This window comes from Etheostoma spectabile, unplaced genomic scaffold, assembly GCF_008692095.1.
Source record: "Etheostoma spectabile isolate EspeVRDwgs_2016 unplaced genomic scaffold, UIUC_Espe_1.0 scaffold00002683, whole genome shotgun sequence".
NCBI classification, from domain to species: Eukaryota; Metazoa; Chordata; class Actinopteri; order Perciformes; family Percidae; genus Etheostoma; species Etheostoma spectabile.
In genome coordinates this window covers 21,646-44,595 of record NW_022602937.1, presented here as the reverse complement: position 1 = coordinate 44,595, position 22,950 = coordinate 21,646, and the positions used below count along the sequence as shown (strand labels likewise).

The 22,950-nt window shown below is 40.2% G+C and overlaps 1 protein-coding gene and 1 pseudogene across 1 annotated transcript; both read right to left on the bottom strand.

Annotated features, from left to right (window-relative positions):
- Positions 1–159: 159 nt before the first annotated feature.
- On the bottom strand, positions 160–12,036 carry LOC116676103 (structural maintenance of chromosomes protein 3-like; annotated as a pseudogene).
- Positions 12,037–13,259: 1,223 nt separating this feature from the next.
- LOC116676102 (dual specificity protein phosphatase 5) lies at positions 13,260–18,558 on the bottom strand. Its single transcript, XM_032507451.1, has 4 exons — positions 18,067–18,558; positions 17,042–17,181; positions 16,157–16,376; positions 13,260–14,031 (listed from the first exon to the last, which is right to left on the bottom strand). Exons 1-4 carry the CDS (start codon positions 18,428–18,430, stop codon positions 13,613–13,615), a joined length of 1,143 nt encoding a protein of 380 aa, XP_032363342.1. The 5' UTR covers positions 18,431–18,558; the 3' UTR covers positions 13,260–13,612.
- Between the last annotated feature and the right edge of the window lie 4,392 nt (positions 18,559–22,950).

The window sequence follows — 22,950 nt, the reverse complement described above, 5'->3', positions numbered from 1 at the left end:
TTTAACTACAAATCAACAACAAATATGGTATATCTACGGAAGCATTAAATATATAGCCTACAACAGCTGCTTCCATAATAAGTATACCTGTTTGATAGTGACTTTTCATTGAAAACAACACAAGGAGCTAGTAATGAAAATTAAAAATGCAGGCCCCACCTGGTACAGCAGTCACCTCCACACAGGTGTAAAAGGCAGGCTCACACTCAAAGTTATTCATGACAATGCCATGGTAACCATTGATGACATGGTGGTTGATGCCCTTCCGACGAAAATGCTCAAGGACTTTGTTGATGCTGTCAATGCCATTGAGAATAGCCTGGTAGGCCACAAGAGAAAGAAGAGGAATAATGAGTCTCACCTCAATTGAAAAAAGATTGAATTTGATCCAAAAATCAATTGTTTAAAACTTCAGATTGGAAAATAACATTCACTACAATATAAAACAATTAAAACAGCATAAAAACATACCAAATCGGTATTTTAATGTTCTCATAATAACTTAATTGTTTTGTTTGTTTTTTATATCACAAAAAGCAGCCATGATCTCTTCTCTATAAGTAGAATATTATTACAGAGGGATTTCTTTAAAGATTAAATACTATGCTTTTAAATGAAGAAAATCTATTTAACAAATATATATATATAAAAAATATATTGTCGATCAAATTTGTGTGGTATAAACAAAACAGGAAGAGAACTTTTAATTTAGTTAAAACTGTGCTGCACTATGAATATAAAAAGGTGGGAGAGAATAGGGTCCATCCTATTCGCTTTTGCCTGTCCTGAAGACAGGTTGAGTCAGCCGGGACCAATGAAAGAAAAACAAACGCTGAACATTTGTCCATGAAGCCACAAAAAGCCTTCTTTCATCTTGGCAGACATTATTCAGAAGTGATATTTGATTCATTCCAGAAGAAATGACTGGCGATTATCGGCTGAGGCAGTATAAAGTGAGTCATATGTAAATTTAGCTAGCTATGATAAGGTGCCAGTAGCGAGGCAGATTAATGATTCTAATCGATATACCTATCCTGAAAACTAGCTGAGTCACAAAGTGAGTCCTTCACAGCTTTCAGCTGACCTCATTTAGAGAAAGGCACTTTTTCGTTTGGAGTTTGATTATCTTCACTTGCCCATTCACTTACTCACGCAGTACTCCAGCAAGTAAGTGCATGAGGGAAGGTTTAAAATGTGTCTACCTCTGGTTAGTCTATATCCTTGACTTTCCACTTCTGGGATTTCCCTGTTGCTGCCAGACTAAATCGCCAGATTTGATTCATTTAGGCCGGAGATCCGTTGCCTTGGGCTTCTCTGTTGTGTTGGCATTTTAAACTACTCTTTATGAGAACGTACACATGTTCCACCAAAACAAATTCCTTCCGAGCCTATTTTGCCATGGCACCGCAGCATTTTTCCTGTGCTTAGCACCGCCCAGTACGATAGTGATTGGTTTTAAAAAATGCCATTAAACAAGAGCACGTTTCCCCCCCATCCCCAAATGCTATGTGGCGTGTCATCCGGAAAAAATGCAGGCAAGTGTGTGCTTGAGCGTGCAAGTAAAACGATTAGTGTGGTACCATGAATTTGTTCACTGTTGAGACGGAACCGTAAGGTATCCTGTAGCTGCGTTATGCAAGTCAATAATTACACAGTTGTGTAAAGTGACACGGACCTTGCCAGTGGCCGCTCGAAGGAGCTGCTGTTTCTTCTCCAGTTCCTCTCGTTTGGCAGCCAGGGCCTGCTGCTCTGCGTTCTCCTCACGCCACAGGTAGCTGGACAGACAAACAGTCACACACTGTTACACTTATGTCACGAGAAAGACCAAAACCCAACGGCAGCCTTGAATACACACACAGAAAAAAGTCAGTCAGTAACCAAAACACTCAAAAACTAGGACATAGTCCTAAAATGGATAGATTCATGTAGACATATGAAAATGTATATTTGAATAATGTGGGGGAGGGCTGTCTGCCTTCCACAGTCTCGTTGCCGGAGATAAAACTATAAAAAGAAAAAGAAAAGAGGGAAGACGCCAACAAAAATGTCTAACTGTAGAGATGACTAGATTAAGGAACTTCTGTCGATAAGGGCCAACTCCAAAATCTTAAGACAAATTTAAGTTACGGCAAGAGACTTGTTAGTTTACCAAATTACAAACTGTATACATTATTGCAGTGTAATCTGTTAGTCCTGCCTGCTCCAGAGAGAGAGTTCTATTATTTTATTTTGTAAAATATAGGTGTATGTATGTATGTATGTATGTATGTATGTATGTATGTAGATATTTTTAAAATACATGTTGAAATAAATCTAACTATTCAAGTAGTTATGTCTCCCATTGTATTGGTTTTCCTCTTATGTACATAATCCGCACACATAGATATTCCCGATCAACCTATGTGCTTTTTAGAAGGAAAATTTGAACTTCATTTTTGGACAATTCCTTTAGCACTAATTGGCTCAAAGGAAGGGAAAACAATTTAAGATGAAAAGCTTGATGCAAGATGCAGGCATGACTTATCTCAAGATTAATCTAAATCAAGTGATGCTATACTCACTACTTACAAATATAAAGAAGCATGAACACAAGAAAAGGCTGAACTTTAAATTAAGTTCAAGATGTGAGATCAAAGAGAGGTCTAGAGGGGAAAACAAAGTTCTTACTTTCTTTCGCTCTGTAGCTCATCTTTCCTGTTCTTTACTTCATAATACTTTTTGTCCAATTCCTCAACGCGGGTCTTGACCTCATTTAGATCTTGATCGAGTTTCTATAAAGACAAGTTGAAAGTGGATATCAGATATACTCACCTGTTAGGTTATAATAAAACTACAGAAATTACATGACTAAATACATCATACAGTAGCATTTAGATGTAATAAAGGTATTTAAAGTTCCACCGGTGTATTCATTTTAGTTAATCATCAAGATTAAAAGCCATAACTGCAACCAGATGTAATTTCAAAAAAGAACTGAACATTATCAATTTGTTATTTTTAAACAAAAAGAACATACGCTGTACTGCTCAAGGTTCTTTTCCTTGTTGGTCTCTGTGTCCTCCAGGTCTTTGTGGATGGCTGTGATCTGCCTCTTTTTATCATTGATGGCCTGGTCCAGAGACTTCAACTCCTTCTTAATCCACTTGTCCCTCTCTTCCTTGGAAGTGAACTGGCTGCCACGGCCCTGCTTGGCATACAGGTCTGTCCTCTCCTGTGTAGCCTGGGCCAGTCTGGAGTGAGGCAAAACCACAGAGGGAGTGACATTTTTTCAAAACTAATTCATAAGTTCACACAGCATCCCCCTCTTGCAATGCAAATGGATTCCAAATGTGGTGACTGACTCATCAAGATAAACATGGTCATCAGCTGCTCAAGGGGTCATGGCTGAGAATGAGTCATCCCTACCTGGATATGCCCCGCTCTTCTTTTTCCTTCACCATGTTGAATTTGGGTTCAGTCTCTTGCAGCTCTTTCTGCTTCTCCTCAATTTTTCCAGCAGCTTTGTCCTCTCTTTCAGCAGGCGTTTCTGGAAGAACAAGCATTTTTACAACATATCTTCAAAGTGCAGAACAAAGAAGTGTGAAAGAGAAGGAAGAGAAACTGTTGGAATTGTTGGAAAATGGATACGCTGTTATGAATGAAAGACGGTGAAAGGATGATTTTTAAAAAAGCCCCTATTTATTTATATATATATCTATGTAATACAAAAAAATGCAAGACAAAATGCTAAAACAAAATTATTGGAAATAGTTTATAGATTAAAGTTGTATCCTATACTGCTCAGATGCAATATTCATATTGAGTTAGAACCTTAATTACTATAATTAAGATACTAAATTAACTCCTGCCTTTTAAAAGTTGAGGACAAATGCCATAGATCTGTGCATTTATGGTGTAGGACAGATTCACAATAATAGCAACTACTGATTTTGACTGATTTTTCTGTGTGGGTGCTGATGAAGGGTTGTCATCCCACAGGCATGAAAACCTTTACTTTCCACTCCGTGTCAACACCATCTTAAATCTGAACCATCATCAGCTAGTGAAGCAAAGTTCTGCTTCCCTTGCTTTCATTTTGCTCCAGTAAATTTTGGCTGATGTTCTGCCAGGTGGGCTTAATCCAATCAACAGGCAGCATGCCACCTGGGACCCATCATGGGTCACACACAGACTGAGCCAATAAAGCCGTTATGTATGATTATTGTCTTCATACTCACATGTGCACACAAACACACACGGAACACAAGGCCAGACGGAGAGTGACTCATGCCAGCTCTGTACACACGATCTAATGCCAGGAATGATGTATAGTGGAGCTGATGGCAAAGAGTCTGATACACAGGCTGGTGCTTCCTCTGTTTTGGTTCTCATTTCATCCTGCTATTGGACCAGCAAACGTTCTTCTAAAAGATTCAGCCCTACAACGGTCAACTCTATTCATTAGGCCAAACTGCTTAAGTAAATGTACAGGTAATATCAGAACAATTTGTAAATCAATATTTTTACATTTAATTTTTACAAGTAAAATTACTGCCATTCTCTGATAAGGATTTATTGTACTGTTGGTCAGAATAAATACAATTTTAAGATATCATTTGGGATCTGGAAAGACGTATAGGCTGCATCATTGATCAATGAATATAAATAAAAAAAAATAAAATCAACAGGATTATGAGGTCAGTATTCTTGAAGAGAAAAGTAATTGTACCCCTCTTCCAACTGATAACGGGTGGAAAGAGAAAAACACTACCATCGTTCTCTACACACAGCGATGGGGCAGGGGATAGGGGTGGGGGAGTGTTGCTGGTGCAGCATCACGTGTGCAGAGTGACGCAGATGGGAGGCTTCCGTACCCTCTGTTCACTGTTCCCTGCCAGCTCGTCCTGCAGGTCCTTGGTCTTCAGCTCCAGCTTGGTCCTCTGCTTGATCTGCTCCTGGCGCTCGGCCGATAGCTGCTCCCTCTCTTCCTTCATGGCAGAGATCTTAGACTTCAGCTCACGCACAACACGCTCGGTCTCCTACAAAAAGGAAGCCAAAATAAGGAAACAGGCTGATTTAAAGGAATGTAAATAATACAACTTGCTTCCTCTTCAGTAATTAAGATTTATTTATCAAGGCCATGTACTGTCAGGAGAGATACATTACACCTATTAAATTGTAAAGTTAAATTAATTACGTGTTGTGGATGATATTGAAAAAAACTGACATTGTGATTTTTTTTTCCCTGTGATATGAAAGACATAAATAGCTCTATTTGGAAATGATAAATCATTCTCGACTACTGGGGTGATTTTGTATGGGAGTTCATCTACATAGAAAATGAAAAAAGGAACTTTTCTAATGTGAACCATTCTTTGTTGAACTTCAATACACCAAAGTAAGTAACTGCGCTGTGGGAACTCTTCTGAAGTGATTTTGGAGAGGGAAATTAGATGGTAAAATACATTAGTTGACTGACATGACACCATTGTATTCATATAATACTATCATCCAGGCAAAAATGAATAATAATAATAATAATAATAATGCATGCATGTTGCTTCCTCTAAATTTCAGGTTGTGGTCAACTAGAGGGGCCTGCTTGTTTGTTTGTGATTGGTGGTTGGCTGTGCATGCAGACCTGCATGTCACACACTAGCAACAAATTGTGTATCCAAGAACACTTAAATCAGTGTAAATTACGTTATTTGAGACAGACTACTATTGTAGATTTGTGTTGTGTTTCCAGTGTCGCGGCTCTGAACCGCAACATTAGTTGGGACAGACGCCAGTTTCTTAAGGCTAACTATATTAGCTTTAGGGGTCCTGCACACTGCCTGTGTGGCGTGAGCGTGGCGTGAGCGTGGCGTTTCTGTTGCGTGGCGTTTCTGTTGCGTGGCGCTGCATGGCGTTTTCTGTCTTTGCACACCAGAAACGTGTTGGATGTTGTGCTGCTGCTGCTGCTAGCCTTGTCTGTACACATATATGTTGTCCATTGATAAAATGAAAAATTAGTGTGTTCATTTGTACATTTCTTTGCACATATTTTGATATACTATATTTCAATTCCCTTTCCTGAGATGACAAAGTCCATGTTACTGTTTTATCAGAATCCAATTGAAATACAATTTAAAAAGGGGTTCAACAGAAAATGTTATTTATTAAATGTATTTGTGTCAAAATGACGAAAATCTTTTTGTGTTCTATGTTGCCTGGAAACGCTTCCAACACATTTTCGTGTAAATTAGGCGTCAGTCCTATTTCTAGCATGCACAACTTTTTGGTGCTGCTCGAGCTGCGCATGAGACATGCCAGTCACGCAGGCAGTGTGCAAGCTATAACCTGTTTACATGGGAGCCGAAATAATGGACACACCACGCAGCCGAAACGCTCACACCATGCAGGCAGTGTGCAGGAGCTCTTAGCCTGGCTGGTAGCAGCTTTCTGCAGTAAAACTGTGTCACTGTGTCAGCGGCAGCGCTTACGGTACTTTCCTACATACGGAGAGTCTCACTTCTCCGTTTACTTTTCTATCAAGCAGCAAAAATGTTTCAGCGTCAACATCGCAATGTCCTGCGATGTGACTATCGCGCATAAGCACATTGTGATGTAGAAGAATAGGACATATAAACATTTACTTTCTGATGCCTTAAGTTTGCAGCCAAGATATTGGATGGAATCACATTGAGTGACATCATTCAATATTTCCCATCAATCAGCTACCTACAAGAGTTCAACGTTCTTTATAAAACTAGCCTCTTACTTTTGCTCTCATTGTGCATCAGATGATGATTTTAACTTTAAATGTACAAAGGTTTCTTCCCTTCCTCTAGGAGGTTCGGGGTCCACCCACCACAGTCTTACAAAATCATGTGGGGAAACGCTGCATCATCTCTCTCTACATCACATCCTGACAAAATTCCTATAGTGACACAATGCACAAATCATGCTTGCATGATGAGTAAGTGAAATCTTGCTAAAAAGGGGTCACAGTGAGGGTTCCTGGCTCAGAATGGGCCTTACATGTGTCCCCCCCACACATATGAAGTGGGGGTCTAGGGGTCTTCTCCCCATCAGGAATTTTGAGCATCATAGACTTTATTTCCAGCATTCTTATATATTGTAGGCACAAATTATAGCAAAACATCATTAATTTAATAAATAAAACATTAATTTATGTCAAGGAAAACACATAAATCTGGTGGCAGGTAACAATTCAAAATTTTAAATATAATGGAATATAATGTAGTAAGGGAAGGGGGCTTTTGCATCCGGCTACAACTGACCACAAAGTCCAGTTCATTTGATAAGTATGATCAGGGCATAACTGTGTGTGAAATACAGTTTAAGCAGGAGCAAGACCACGTCTCTGCAGAAACTGTGGTTTCTCGCAGCGGTGCCGGTCCTCCGGTGAAGCATGGTCACCGGGAGAGTCCGGTACAGCCTGACTGCAGAAACAGAGATCCCATTAGCGCTATACAGGAGCTTTCAGATCCAATCAAATCAGCGGCAGCCGCATGTGTATATACAGTAGTGACTGTGGATAAAAGGGAGGCTGGCTGCTGAAAATCAGTTTGGTCCTTGATGATGTTTTGGTGCTCGTGATATACCTTTGGTGCTGGCTAAAACCTCTTTGGGGGACGCCAAAACTTTCTCTATGCAAGAAAAACCCTGACAATGTTTATTCTCACCCAACCTAATCCAAGATATTAACACTTCTTCTGCAAAGTGAAATTCTTTACCTCTACTTTGTCCCGGGCATCTTGTTGAGCATCACGCAGCTGTCTGGATTTGTCTCCACAGGTCTCTCTCTGCTGGACAGCTGGAATAAAAAAAACACAAAAAAAGTCTGGTTGTTTAAGCTGTACCCAACAGATCACAGGCCACAGTGACTGGTCGATTCTTGCATTAAATTTGTATTAAACAAGGATCCCTCTGTTTTACAGTCAACTATCATATGGCTCTATATAGCCATACATTTGTTTTTTCTGAGTTTATTACCTCATCAAGTTTGGCGCGGGTTTCATTCAGCTCCTGGTTGTAGATGGTGTATTCCAGGGCCCTTCTCATCTTGTCCACTTCTGGTACTGAGCCAGCTCCTCCTTCTCATCCTCCAGGGTGTGCAGCCGCTCCTCAATGTACTTCAGCAGTTCATTTATCTTCTCTCGCTTCCCCTCTGAGAAACACATACTTCATGATGTTGTTGTTGAATGTGACTATGAACTACATGTTAAAATTTCTGGGACTGGAACCTTTTGATAAAAGTGATAATTTAATGGTGACTAATGCTGTGTTGTAGAAATTGTAAAAGCATGACTGAATAATGACAGCCTATAAAACAGTGATAAGAAGCTTTTACCCGTCTCCTTCATGAGAGAAATACTCTCCTCTTTGCGCTCATCATACACCCGTGTCCCAGCCACCTCTCTCAGCAGCTTCAGACGCTGGGAGTCGGGTGCTGTGGCCATTGGTTGATCTGCATTAAAAATTGTAATAACGTGTGAGATGGAACATCCTGCTGTTCAATGTAGTGCTAAGATTTTAAAGATTATACATTGTATGGAATTTAGCAGAGGTTGATTTCTGATTTTATCATAAACTCTTAAATCAACTGATAATAGATATTAAGCTGAGTACAGTTGGTACACTTTTACAGACCTGCATAATACTGTAATGTATTACACACCACTGACAAATAAGCTATTATGTCTTAAACAAGTGGGAGGTTGGCACCACTCCTTCCTCACCTTTCCCTGCTTGACGATGTAGTAAGGGTTACTGCGGGAGAAGCCAGCACTCTCGAGAAGGTTCATTACATCATCTACTGCAAGAATCATAGACGCAAACAAGTGATACACATGAGTTGTTATTTCCTTCGATTAAATGGACAGTCCATCCGCAGCAATACTTACGTCACCATCTTCTTGTCTAAGAAGTACTGGTTTCTTTGCACCAATGACGCGACGAAGGGAGACTTCCTCTTTGTCAATCTGGAGGAAGAGACAGTTATCACTGGTCAAGAGGAGTATCACACACACATCAGCAGAATTGGCTGGTTATGTCACAGTATTACCAGGCGGCAATCTTTGGATTTCTAGACTGGTGCAAACACTGCCTTCATCATCCAAATAATAAGTACTGTGTACTGGAAGCAGTATCCCTACATCAGTGGTCATAGCACTTATAAGCAATTTAGGGAGACACTTCAATATGAACCCAAAAAGTATAGTGATAATGCACTGGTAGCTTGGACTAAGGATGTTGCAAAAAGTTCTTTTAAAAGTGATGTGAATATCTGGTACCATGGTGACGTAAGTATTGCTGTGGATGGTCTGTCCTTTGCCTCTGTCTCTATCCGTAAAGCTTTTTAAATTCTGTGGTTATTTTGGCAGTGTACAATGTAGGGCTGAAACGATTCCTTGAGTAAGTTGAATAATTTGATTACTAAAAATCCTTAAACGCAAAATAATTTGCCTGGAAGCTTCATTTAAATAATGTTACCGACGTATCACTCACGGTGTTTCCACACGGAGGATTATTACTGTTGCCGACCGAGCTGCCGCTGCTTGCGACACATGCCATAAAGACTGATTAAAAAATTAAGAAAGCGCGTAAGGGCTAAGAGAAGAGACAGGCTGGAGAAAACAACAGAAAGTGTCCAAAGTTTGGAATCAGTTCAAACTTAATCAAAACGAAAACTCTGTACAGTGTGTCTACTGCAAAATCAAACTAGATTACCGCAATAATAGCACGTCAATGCTTTCTGTAAAAACAATGTAATATGGGACTTAAATGCATTTAATATGTTTAGTTTTTTGAGAGATGATATTGTAAGCAATGTAGGCAATAAAAATGTATCTTTTCCGGAGAATTAAACCAAACTATTGTATATTGTTGCTCTTCAATAAAACAAAGTACTTCTTATCCGATTACTCGATTAATCGATGGAATAATCAGTAGAATACTCGATTACTAAAATAATCGATAGCTGCAGCCCTAGTACAGTGTACTCTAAAATGTCAATTTTACTGTCAGCCAAACTGAAAAAACTGGACATACAAAGCAAAGCACATTTAAGCTCACATTGGCCAATCCAGACAGCATGCCATTACACCTCTAGCTTTAGCTCATACTGGCTGGACAATTAAAGCAACCAGGTATGTATCACATATAGACAGGTCTTACTGGAAGGTTTCAAGAGTATCAAGTTGGAAGAAAAAAAAATCAATTATTGTGCCCGCGACTACAGTAATAGATCAATATAAAATGTTTGCCATTCCTACCGGCAGCCGGTTGTCAGAGTTGTCAAATATAATCTCCACAAAAGCCGAAATGACACGAGGACCAGTTCCCTCCTAAAGGTCATAGGGAAGGAAAAACATAATATTAAATGTTACATTTATCAATTGCCTTGTATGTAAAAAGCTGTTTCCCCATTGTGTTTCAGTCTTCTACAATACTTCACATTTTAAAAGAAATGCAACTTGTCCTTCGAAGATTAATTCACTGATTATTCTGAAGTTAGCTTTTGACGTTTGTATGACTAACAACATTTTTCACAAAACCCCGGTCACATAGCCATTTTCAAAACAGTAGCTGGGATCTGTAAAGTGTCTGACATTTGCCTGAACTTACATGGAGCAGGGCCAGGCGCTGTTCAGGTCGCAGGTGGCTGAACTCATCACTGAGCACAAACTGGATGGCTAAGAAAGCAGAGCGGAGCCACAGTTTGAGACAACAACAAATAGCTACACAGAAGGGGAAAATGTTTTACTGCTGTATGGTGTAATTCATTAAGGCAGACATACCATAGAAAAAGTTACTTTTTCCTGACCCATTTCTTCCAACTGTAACAGACAAAAAAATGAGGACATGGTGAAATAAATACAATCCAGCAACACACACGAGACAAGGCTTCGGCACACCCATTTTGGTCTAGGAACTTATGTTAAGTGCCTTAATTAAAAAATACATGCCCATACACCAACATATATTATTTAAAAAATGCAGTATCATACAAAAAGAAAGTTGAAGTGAGCACATAACGTTACTCACCGATGACATTGTGCTTTGGACTAAACGGGTCTACCACAGTTTGGTCCCTGTAACTTCGGAACCCCTGGATGATGACCTGCACAAGAACCCAGAGACCACCGTGAGCACAACATCCACCTACTTAACGTTACCATATACTGTAACGTTAGCAAGACAAGGTTGTGTAAAGGGACTTCAATAACAATCCAGGAACTATTCCTAAATGCAGCAATATTACTAACGCTATATCGCACTTCCGATTAAGTTTGACTCAACACGTTACAACGTTATAACTTTAGTGGTCAGCGCAGCATCAATGCATCATGAACGGGGCACGACTTCCAACAGGGCCTTGCCTGTCGGCTACTATATGGGCCAGTTTTCATTTAGAACGCCATTGGGTTTGAAAACTTGCTAACAAGATAAACCACACGGTAGACAACCACAAAACTATCAAAGCCCATGTTACCATATGACGAAATCGACTGCTAGCTATATGTTATTGTGCAACATAGAACAGCGACCACTTTGCTATCCTACTGTTTAGCTAAGCATTGTAGCGTTAGCTTAGCATCCCGGGAAAGGGGGACGGGCAATTCCAATTATAGCTCGATTTAGCCAGGTAGCCATAGAATTAGAAAGCTAGCTATTTGATGTATCGTTGGTGTGAGTTTGCATAGCTCTGCAACCAAATTAACATTAAACTGTGAGCAAACCCTCACTATATCGAGCACAACAATGTAGCTAGCTAGTGGAATAACGTTAAGAAGCTAGGGAGAGTAGGCAACACGCACAAGTCTCGTTAGCTTACCTGTTTGATGTACATGGCTGTCTAAACAGGGCGTCTCCTTGTCTGAATTTGGAGATAAGCTCCCCCTTCACTTAACTGGAGAAGCCAAGAATTTAATATCCCAAATTTAACAAATTATTAGAAATCAATGCATTCAAAATTGGTGTGGCAGAAAAGAACAACATGGAAAATGGCGGCGGGGGCGGTATAAAATGGATCCTACCATTAGGTGAAAATAGGGTTGTAGCAATAAACATATACTACTGATGTTTGGTAGCGAAGACAAATTAGATGGAATTAGAAATAGAAAAAACCTATATATAATTGTAAAGTATCTTGAATCGTCGGTCGTATGTGTTTGTGCGTAATAACAGGTTGGACACGTTTGTTATCTACTTACCTCCCTATTTGTAAAATTGGTATAGTCTGGCTGGCTGTCTTCTAGGCGCCAAAGACCGAAAGCGTTGAGCTGATAAAAAGCTGCGGTCATGTAGAAGTCTAGCTCGACAAAGATTAATCGATAATTGCCAATCGAAATGTTTTATGCTTCTATAGAAAGCAGAACGTCACTCTGCTTCAAATGGGAATTTTGACAGATTTCTTTTTTTCTTTTTTACCTGTGACTGTTTCTCATTTGTGCATACGTGTTCATTAAACGTGTGTAGGTTGCGCTTGTTAACTTGATGAAGAATCTAGACGTGCAGTCTGACCATTATGTGTGCAATGCTGCTTACTTGAGGCTTATAAAGGCCAACTCAGTCACTGCAGGTGTCACTGTTGCCTCTTCTACTGTATTTAGGCCTGCAATTGATATGTCTTAGTAGGCTATTGAGTGTTTACGTGCTACTAACTCGAAGGAGGCCTACTTAGTAATTTAGTGTAGGTCTACTTTACTTGTGAAGGTCTATTTCCATTTTATGCAACTTATTGTACGTGCACTTTTTTATTCATTTGGTGATACATTTTTCTGAAAAACTGAAGTTGAACTGATTAAATGTTCCTTTATGGGTTGATAACATTCTTCTGGCCTACTTTTTATACATAAAAAAAGATTAACAATATAAAGACCCTCCTAGGTTAGCTAGAAAATGCATCGTCACAAAGCTGAAGACATGTCTGTTTTTCATTATCCGGGTGTCTGAAGTCACTGCATGTTGAAAAATCAAGACACAACTGCACTCAGATGATCAGAAATCTGGATACTGTTAGGATTTTGTATACAGGGATATGAATAACCAGGTTTCTTATGTTCCATGTAAAAAAAATCATATGCCAAATAAGATCTAAACCAGGATAAGGATCAAGAACAGGATATGAATGTTAACACACGTATTGATTTTTCCTCTGTCTTGTTGTTTGAGGGAATAGTCCTAAATGACTCCCATTTGACTTCTCAGTTATAGACCTATCAACTAACAACACAATTTTAGAATGATTACATGACAACAACTTCATTGTGTGGTGAAAACATTTATTAAACACATATTAACATCCACATTATTGAAAAAAACTGTAATTTTCAAATAAATTAGGTTTAAATGCCTGACTGTATTTGTGAATAGGCATACGTCACCATAACGACCTAAGGCGTGTATATTGCAATTCATCACTGTGCTGTGTTTTTTTCAGGTCAGAAGACAGGAAACAGCATGAGTGTTTGTAGCCTATTGTTTTAATAGGCCTTGAGTCCCATGGACTGAATACTATGATCTTGACTGTTTCTGTCTATCTGCCGGTTTCAACACCAGGCACACAGAGAGCATTAATCTTTATTTTTTCAAGTAAGACTACAAGCAGTCACAGTTCATTTTAAGGCAGTGCCGTTATTGGGCTCAGTTTGAACTGGTGGTGGACCGGGGACTGCAGGCAAGAGGTAGGGAGGGTGAACACAGATGGCTCAAAGTTTTTGGTGTTGAAAGTGGTGTTGAAGGTGGTGTTGAAGTCGTTGGCAAAAAAGGAGGCGGTTTCCGGGATGCAGGGTGTGGCAGGTTCAGGTGTGGCAGCATGAGCTGGGGCCATGGAGAGGACCTCTGATTCAAACTGCAGCAGCTGACCCATGAAACTGAAGTTGGGTGAGATGACTGCCCGGCGCTGCTTGATGATGTCAAATGCTGCATCCAGCCGCAGCTGCTGCGTCCTCATGATGTAGGCCATGCAGATGGTTGGTGAGCGGGAGATGCCTGCTTCGCAGTGGACCAGAACCTTTCCCCCTGATTGCATCACGTGATCTGGGAGGACAAGAAGGATGGAACACGCCAACGTTAATGATCTGTGGTGAGATTGGGGCACACTTTTTCTTTCTTTATGTAATCATGATCTTGTTTAAGTAATACAAAAAAATATTAAAACATTCTCAATCCATTCCATTTAAAAATAGAGGCTCTCAGGTTTTATTTGTTAGTTTTGTTTCTGTCTGAAATTGATATATTTTAAAGTAAAGTTATATTGTGGCGAGGTTCCAATTTATCAACAGGAAATTTAAACTGTGAATTATAACAAATGAAAAATCAATTTATAATTTTAACAGTGTAATCGTTGCATACTTGCTACTCCCGCTCACTATTTAATGCAAACACTATTTTGCACATCCATTTAGTTTTTTTCTCAATCGCACATACATATACAGCAGCAGCAGGATGTAATAGACAAACAGAAATATAGACTTGTCAGTATATTTCATTTATAGGGATGCACATTTTAAACCATTTTCAGACACTTGCGAGGTTTGTCTGAGTCACAGAGTGCAGCTGTACATGAGAATTTCTTTCTCCTCCACTGCTGTGGGTGTGCTGGGTGCTGCTGCAGAGCTCACTGTGGCACAGAGTTGTGTTCTAATTTAGAGCTGCAGCACTCCTACACACTCATCTGTATTTTCTAATGCCCACACAAAAATCTACTTTCTGTCAAGTGTCACTCACGACACATTTCAAGATTTTGCTAAATTCTAGAACTCCTGCAAACACCTACATGTCTCCTTCTGTCTGTCTCATGTGTAAATTTTGTCTGACCTACAGACACTTCCATGAAGCCACGGCAGACACAGACACATTTGTGTGTGTGTGTGTGTGTCTCTCGCTACACAATAAAACACTGAGGGCCACTTCTGTCTGGTCCTTAGAGCCACAAATGGGGGGACCAACAATGATTTCTGACAGTTTCTCAATAAACCACATGAATGAATCATGAACTTCCCTTCTGGAGTTGAGGATGGTGGTGGTGGTGGTGTTGGGGGTGGGAGTGATGGCAGCGGTGGGTCAATAATATTAATCATCTCCATCCTGACCAGTCACCAGATCAGAAGGGTTTCTGATTGGTGATTGATTTGATTATTTGTGTGCACCGTGTTTCTAATCACTTGGCATGGTTGATCAATTTTGGTGGCGCTATCTAAATGTAGGCTAAATCTGACCCTAGAACAATTTCCGGCCTTGTTTAATAATAGACGGGCTTACGCAAAGACACTCTGAATATACGCTGCATCCACAAACAATGCACAATACCAACAATAGCCACCCAATTTCGGTCAGCCAAGCTGCTTGTGGGTGTGCTTTGTCCTTAGTTATGCCTGGCTAGCCACCAGCACATTATGTACATCTTTTGCAGCTGCTGCTATTATCCAGCACCCCTCTCCTCTCCCAAACACTCTCTCTTCCTCTGTGACACATTCACTGCCCTCAGGTTCATTCATGATTCCCACCTGCAAGCAACCAACAACTATGCTTTCTCATTATGTGTCAGTCAGCTGTTTTTTATCTTCCACCCAACCATCATAAACAACTGTGTGTGTGTGTGTGTGTGTGTTAGTCAGCCCCCAACCTCCTCCACCCCACAATTGCTAAACACGGACAGCTCACCCAGTTGTCACACTGACTGGCCACACCCGGCAGAGAGATTAGGCCTGGAAGGTGATGACGGCATTTCGTCTTTTTCAAGTAAAGACGGGGGGAGGCAGGGAGGTCGGATGGGGGAAGTGAGCAAATCCTGAATGAAAGCAAGCTGACTGGATATGCTGGTTGGGGATTGAAGGCAGGCGATCAAGTTAAACTGATTACAGCTTGGTTTCTTAAAGCCTTCTTGTGAATGGCAGCCGGTGAGACTCAGCGACAAAGGCTTATTAAGATGCATTTCAAAAATAAACACACGTATAGGAGACTCCTTAGGGTGATGTTGCACTATAAATATACATGTTCCAGGAAAAGACTCCATTTTGGGGGAGTATTTATTTCCCTTTCCAATTTGAGTGACAAGACTATTTAGAGTATTGAGCCATGTGACTTTTTAGAATACAGACGCAGAGACAAACCCCTGTTGATCAGAGAGTGCCAGGCACAACATTCATTCTGTTCAACTCACCAATAAAATCTATTGCCTCCTGGAAGTGGGAGCTGATGTCAGCCATGTTGTTGTCCTCCACTGGGATCCACTTGTAGTTGTAGTGACCCTTGGCCGGCTGCAGGTCCCTGCGCGACACATTGAGCAAGGCCGTGATGTGAAGGTCGCTGAGATAGTCCTGTCTGGAGGCGTGGTAGGCACTACCGAGGTAGAGGAAAGGTAGGATCTCTACAGGTTTACCCTGAGAGGGAGAGGGGGGAGAAAATAATTAGATGTGTGTTCATGTAGATGAGGACTAGAATATACAAAACCTAACAAGACCCCCAGATCTTAATGTATCTGCTTTAATTCCCACACAATCCACCCCTGAGAAAATAGTCCAAGCCACAACATCAAAACACCTGTCAGCCCATTATGCTGCAGGGCAGAACATTATGTTCATCTGCAGACAAAACACACATTGATGCATGCAGTTGGACTAATGGATTTCCCCTATTATGTAAACCACTAAGTTAAATAACCCCCAATATGTTAACCATACACATGCTATTGTTCTTTGAAATGTGAAGAAGCCACATGCTTTCTATTTGGGCAGTGAAGGAGATAGAAGAAAGGCCAGAGATGAAAGAGTGCTTTTCTCTGTAGGGTGTCCTGTTGCCAGCTGGGTATCATTGAGTGGTCTCTCCCTTTTTGAGCCAAATATGAGATGGCTGGGGTGCATGAAGGTCAGAGAATACCATAGGTTGAGAAAATATATCGGACTGGTGCCAAATATAAGTCTCTCTGATGTTAGAAGGGCTTGGATTATTTTTTTTTTTTTGGGATAAGGTTAAAAATACAACTGGCAGTGGATGTAGGCCTATGCCCTGTGTGGCCTAGGAAGTTTAGGAAAGGGTGTTTCCATACCTGATCGTAATCTGGTTTGCGGTGAGAAACCTTCTCGCTCAGGCTGTTGACTCGTTTCTCGGTTTCAGTTTCGCCCTGGTCGATGGTTTTCACCTCAGTGCAAAGTTCAGGGTATTGAGAGTGGAAGTTCTCGTATCCGCCTGAGAAAAGAGGTTAAAAAAAACACATGAGCACATACTATAATAAATTATCTAGCCTGATAATTCCGCCTAAATCCCCAACACACACACACACACACACACACACACACACACACACACGCACACACACACACACACACACACACACACACACGAACACGTCTTGTAAAATGGCAGCGTTTATGTAAAAATGTATTAGTGGATTGTAACCTTTACAACCTGATTATAGGTGCTAATTAATTACAGGAGCCCGTGGAAAGACCGGTAATCCTTTGAGGGCAACATCCTAAGGATGAAGAAGTGACAGACGGAAATTGATGTGTTTCAACACATTATCACACACCCGATGGTTTTATTTAGCTGAAGTAATGGGTCCGATGGGATTACTTTTTTCTTTTTTCTTTTATCAGTAAAAGTCATTGCACCACCAATTTGCCTGCGTTTCTCTCGCACTGACTCATCCGCTCCGTTGACGCACACAGGACATTTGTCTCTCCAAGAAAGGAGAGAAAAATGTAGGATGCTCTCAACAACACAGGTTAGAAGGATAATAAGAGAAACATGACTTGTTCTTAACTATAGGCCTCTCTGATTTATATGGAAAAATCAAATCTAATATAAAATATGGGTTAGTCTATGGGCTAAACGGACAATAATTTACTTAGACCTAGCCTAATTAAGAATTGTCTCGGTCACTACTTAACATTTGTGGTGCATGAACTACAGAGACATACGCTAACTAAACGTAGCCTATATCCAAAAAACAACTGTTTAATTAGTCTATTTAACAAAAGGCTGTAAAAGTGTAGCCTAAATCATTGTGCTGTCATTCTTACAATTATAATCTATTCTTGAAACAACAACTAGGCTAATTGAAAGTCTCACCTTTCAGGAAACAGACGTTTGCCCCACTCGCTTGATGAGAAAGAGTATTTATTACTATTTGTGCTACACTGTCCTTCTTCAGTTTTTGCCAGTGGGACGTCCGGTCATCCAGAACTATGATTGCCGATATGCTCCCCTCCCGAAGCCGAAGCAGGGATCTCTCATCCGGGATGACAAACTGCAGAGGGACCAGCCCTCCTCGAGACCTCCGGACCACCACTGAGTTGAGATTTACATTGACAGAACCTTTGATACTCGAGTTCGTGAATGAAAGATAAGGTCTGCAATCCACAATGAGGCAGCTCCCGCACTCCTTCCTGATGATTTTCCTCAGATGGCGGCAGTCTATGCTGGAGATTTTCATTTTGACTCCTCGGAGTTGTTATTATTGCCTAAAGAATTAAAATGGATAAGCTACTCCTGAATTGCGGATACGGGTGAGCGAGAAGTCCCGTGCGCGTCTGTACATGTCCTGAATGGGGATTCCGGCAGATCAGTTTTATGTCAATGGCACCTCCGGCGCGTGACGTCAGGAACCATATATGGACACCGGCGAGGTGTGATCACAGCAAAAAACCCTCCTACATCTATGACTGGACTGCGACTCCGCCCCCGGTCCTGGTAAAAAAAACCCCACTGCAGTGTGTTGATTCAGCTATTAGCCTACTCACCGTGTATCATCTATACCAGCACATACACCGGGCCTTTCATTTTCAGCTTCGACTCTGTGTTCAGCGAACATTTGTAGACAAACCAGAGCGAGTACAATTGAAAGAAATCCATTTTTTCAATCCAATTTTGTCAAGAGGCCTACATCCTCTTGACAAAAACAGTGATGCAATGTTTTGGGAGGATGTTAAACATCACAGCCACATTCACAAATCTTTATACGAAAAAACACAGTAAGAAATAGCCTATGGGCTATGAATGAAAAAGAACACAACACAAACACACTCATTTAAAGGCCTTTCAGAAAAGAGGTGTTACCATATGGAGACATTACAATAATAGCCTATATGAAAAAGGATGGCAACAGTGGCCTTTGTTTTTGTTAATAATTCGTCTGCTGATTCCCAATTACAATAAGGATTGTAGTTGTATTTGTATTGTATAACAATGATGATTTTTCATTTGGACTGCAAATGTCAGAAAATTAAAAATGCTTCAAATGTATTGTTTTATCCAACCCCAAAACCCAAAGGTAACCCCTTTTCAATTATGTAAAAATCAAGAAAGCTGCAAATCTTCCCAGTTAATAAGCTAGAAAGTAAGACCTTTTTGGAAAGTTGCTGATGAATGTTCAGACAGTCAATCGATTGTTTTAGCCCTAATGCAAAACGTGTGTGTGTTTTGTGTGTGTGTGTGTGTGTGGGGGGTGTGGGGGGGGGGGATATAGTCACATACTGTATACATGAAGTCATTATTATCCACAAAAACACAATTTACACAAACACATAAACAAACACGTTGGCCTGTATACGCACCTGTGGGGGAGCATTAATAATAATATTATTCTTAATATTTATTCCTAATTATCCTGTGATATTACAGGAAAATACTGTAATAACACATAGAGCCTTTTACTTTTTTATTACCGTTATAATAAATATAGAGTATAGATTAAAAAATCCTTTCACATAGCTCACATACTATAAACTCAATAGTCAGTAAAATACACTGTACGGTAAATCCCCAAATGTCTTTTGTTTAGGCTACTTATAAATAATCTCCCATGTACTTAGTAATGTGGGGACTTTTAAGGAGAAGGAGGAGCTCAGTAGCTGGACAACAAGTAGCCGACAAAAGCACCTTCCGCTCAGTCCCGTGTTCAGCCCAGTGAACCGGCCTTATATCACTCAGCATGTAAGCCTAATCCCCCAAAATGAATTAACAGGTTTAAATGTCACACTGCATGCACTCACATTTGGTCATTACCTAATAACAGAAGGCTCTGGACTGTGTTTGGGATCTGTTTGATGTTTGGATTTAAATATGTAATGTTAGCCCTTACAATCCAACTGAAACCATTTAGAATTTACTGTATGTCATACTTGGAGTATATTGCTACCCAAAAGAGCAAGGTGAGTGGTATTAATCCATCAATCTTCTCATCTAACTTTTAACACAAAAGTGAAAAAGCATATTTTCCTAAAATGTCAATATGTGTCGACAGTAATTGAGCTCACTGAAGTAGCTAATAAAGTTGCGCCTGGAATTAGATTTCACTGTTAATGTGAATCTCTTAGCCATAACATACTGTTTGTATTCAAATCATTTTTGTTTTGTGAGTAGAGTTTCCCACCTAGAGTGCGACAGAAGCTCAAGGTTCAAGGGCCAAGCCCCTCTTAAAATGTAGCCTATACATAGCACAAACAAGAGGCCCTGAAAGCCTCTTTGGTGAAATTAATCCAACAAATATGTGTTACATCATGTTGTGTCTGCTGCAGGAATGCGGAATGCATTGGAACAATAAGAGAGAGAGAGAGAGAGAGAGAGAGAGAGAGAGAGAGAGAGAGAAACCATGCAATACTGTAATGGAGAAGGGACTCTACATGTGGTGCTGTGCCTGGCGAGCTGCCTGTCTGTGATTGGCTGCAAAAAAGAGGCTGTTGTATAGACAGACAGATAGATAGATAGACAGATATACAGATAGATAGCTAGATAGATAGACAGATAGACAGATGGATAGATAGATAGATAGATAGATAGATAGATAGATAGATAGATAGATAGATGTTGGATGGAGAGATGCCTGAATGAATGCTAAGGATAAGAGGGACAACAGGCAGTGTGCCATATGGTCCAGTCTAATCTGGGCTTGTGACATCATGGCTGATAAGTGGGGAGGCCCACCATCCGTTTTCGAGCCCTCATTTCATTACGGGGTTTGTTAGTGTCAGCTCTAAAAAACAACAGTTTACCCAGACGAGCCAGATAAACAACATGTGTATTCAACTGGCTTTTCACACAAGTCTTCTATATATATGTATTTTTCATATCTTTCTTTCCCTCCTTCTACTCCCTTATTCTCACATCAATTGTTTGAGCCCATACACATCTCTCTAACAGGATTTCCTCAGTATATCAGTGGCTCTGTAGTATCGCTAATATATTTAGGAAGCAGGCAGGCCATTTTTCAACCAGGCACAATGCTGGTTGCACAGAGCCCTGCAGTCAGCTGGGTTGGCTGTTAGGACTGTTGTGTTGGCCGTGTCTAACAAAGTGTGTCCTCTGTGGGGTGATGTCACAGAGTCACAAGTGCAAAAGGTAATTAGAATTCTTTTGTTTGGAGTTCGAGGTTCAATTGATCTGTAAAAGCATGGAAATTGCAGTGTCATGTGCCTGTACTATTGTTGTCAACCAATGCTGAATAAAAGACATTACCACAACATAAAACACTAACCACAACAAATTTAAAAAAAACAGCCAGAGTTAAGCTAAAACAAGAAGTTTATTCATTGACTAGTTGATTGACAGAACATAACTATTTTGTTCCAACAATAAAAAAAATATTTTTTGTCAAACAAGATGGTAAATATTCACAGGTTCCAGCTTCTCAATACCATAACGTATGAGTAACAAGCAGCCTAAGCTGCCACTATGTTCACTAGCCAGCCTACATGGAAGACAGTTATAGAAAATATTTCAACATTATACCATGACTACTGAACGATTGAATGACTATGATCCTGGTCATTGATTCAAGTCAATGTACTATTTAAAGTGTTAATAGTAGAAGAATTAGAAGTCATGATGATTTAATAACTCAAGATTGTGTCCACATTCAGTGAGAATGTTTGGAGCGTATATTGATTCATCATGTATTAGAGTGATCTTACATAATGATTTTAACATCACTGCCAGTTGTTTTCACCTGCTATACTGTTCCCACCAACATACCATGACATTAGTGCTCTTACTCCCCTAGGGAAAACAATAACAGCAGGTTGGATGGAGGGTTTGAGAATGTCCACAATGGAGGATGAATGCAAGCAAATGTGACACTTTTAGAAGTGTCAGCAGTATGTTTATTCTTTCCAAGCGTTTAATATGGTGAAATGTTGCAGTTTAGTTTTTGTTTGGTTTGGTAACTGTTTGCTATTAATCTGGTTTTTCCACTTCCAAATACCAAGTGTAAAAATTTCCTGTTTTCTACTTTGTCAAAGATTTACAGAAACAGCATGTCTGATGGCTTGTAGTTTGGTCTATTGAGTCCCCTGCCAGTCTCTGCCTCATCTATAATGGATTTCTTGTTGTTTCATTGTTGAACAAATCCAAAATGGTGGCTCTAGAGAGAAACACTTTGTTGTTTATTCTTAGGGGTAACTCTAACCATCGACTGTTAGGGTTAGGGTTAAAGTGCACCATTTACAAAATAGTTCCTGCTGTTGAACTTCACTGGAATGCTGTTGTATTTTGATATCAAGTCACAGAGTCTACATTTGCTCAGTCGTTTGCAAAAAATAGAAAAAGAAAAAAATGTTTTTGGTGAAGGTGTTTTATGTTGTATTGTATATGTATTTTTGTTGTTGATGTTATATTAATTGCTGACAGAGTAGCTTATACTGCCGCCATCTTTATATGTTGGTTTTTGTGCTGCATGTAACTCTTGTCACAAGACTTTTTATTCAAACCAGACAATTACTGTTGGCCAAACTGCATTAGTTCGGTATGCAAGTGCGTCAAGTCACTTCCTGTCCAGAATGTCCCTTTTTTCCACATAACTTATAAAAAGCACCAAACACAATAGGTCGCCTTCGCTGGGACATGTCCCGCCCCTCCCTCCCTCCCCCTCAGCTGCACAGGTGCTTCCTGATTTGCTGACTGAGATGCCAGATGATGATACCGTTTCCTAAAAAAAACACATTACTCATTTCGCCTCAA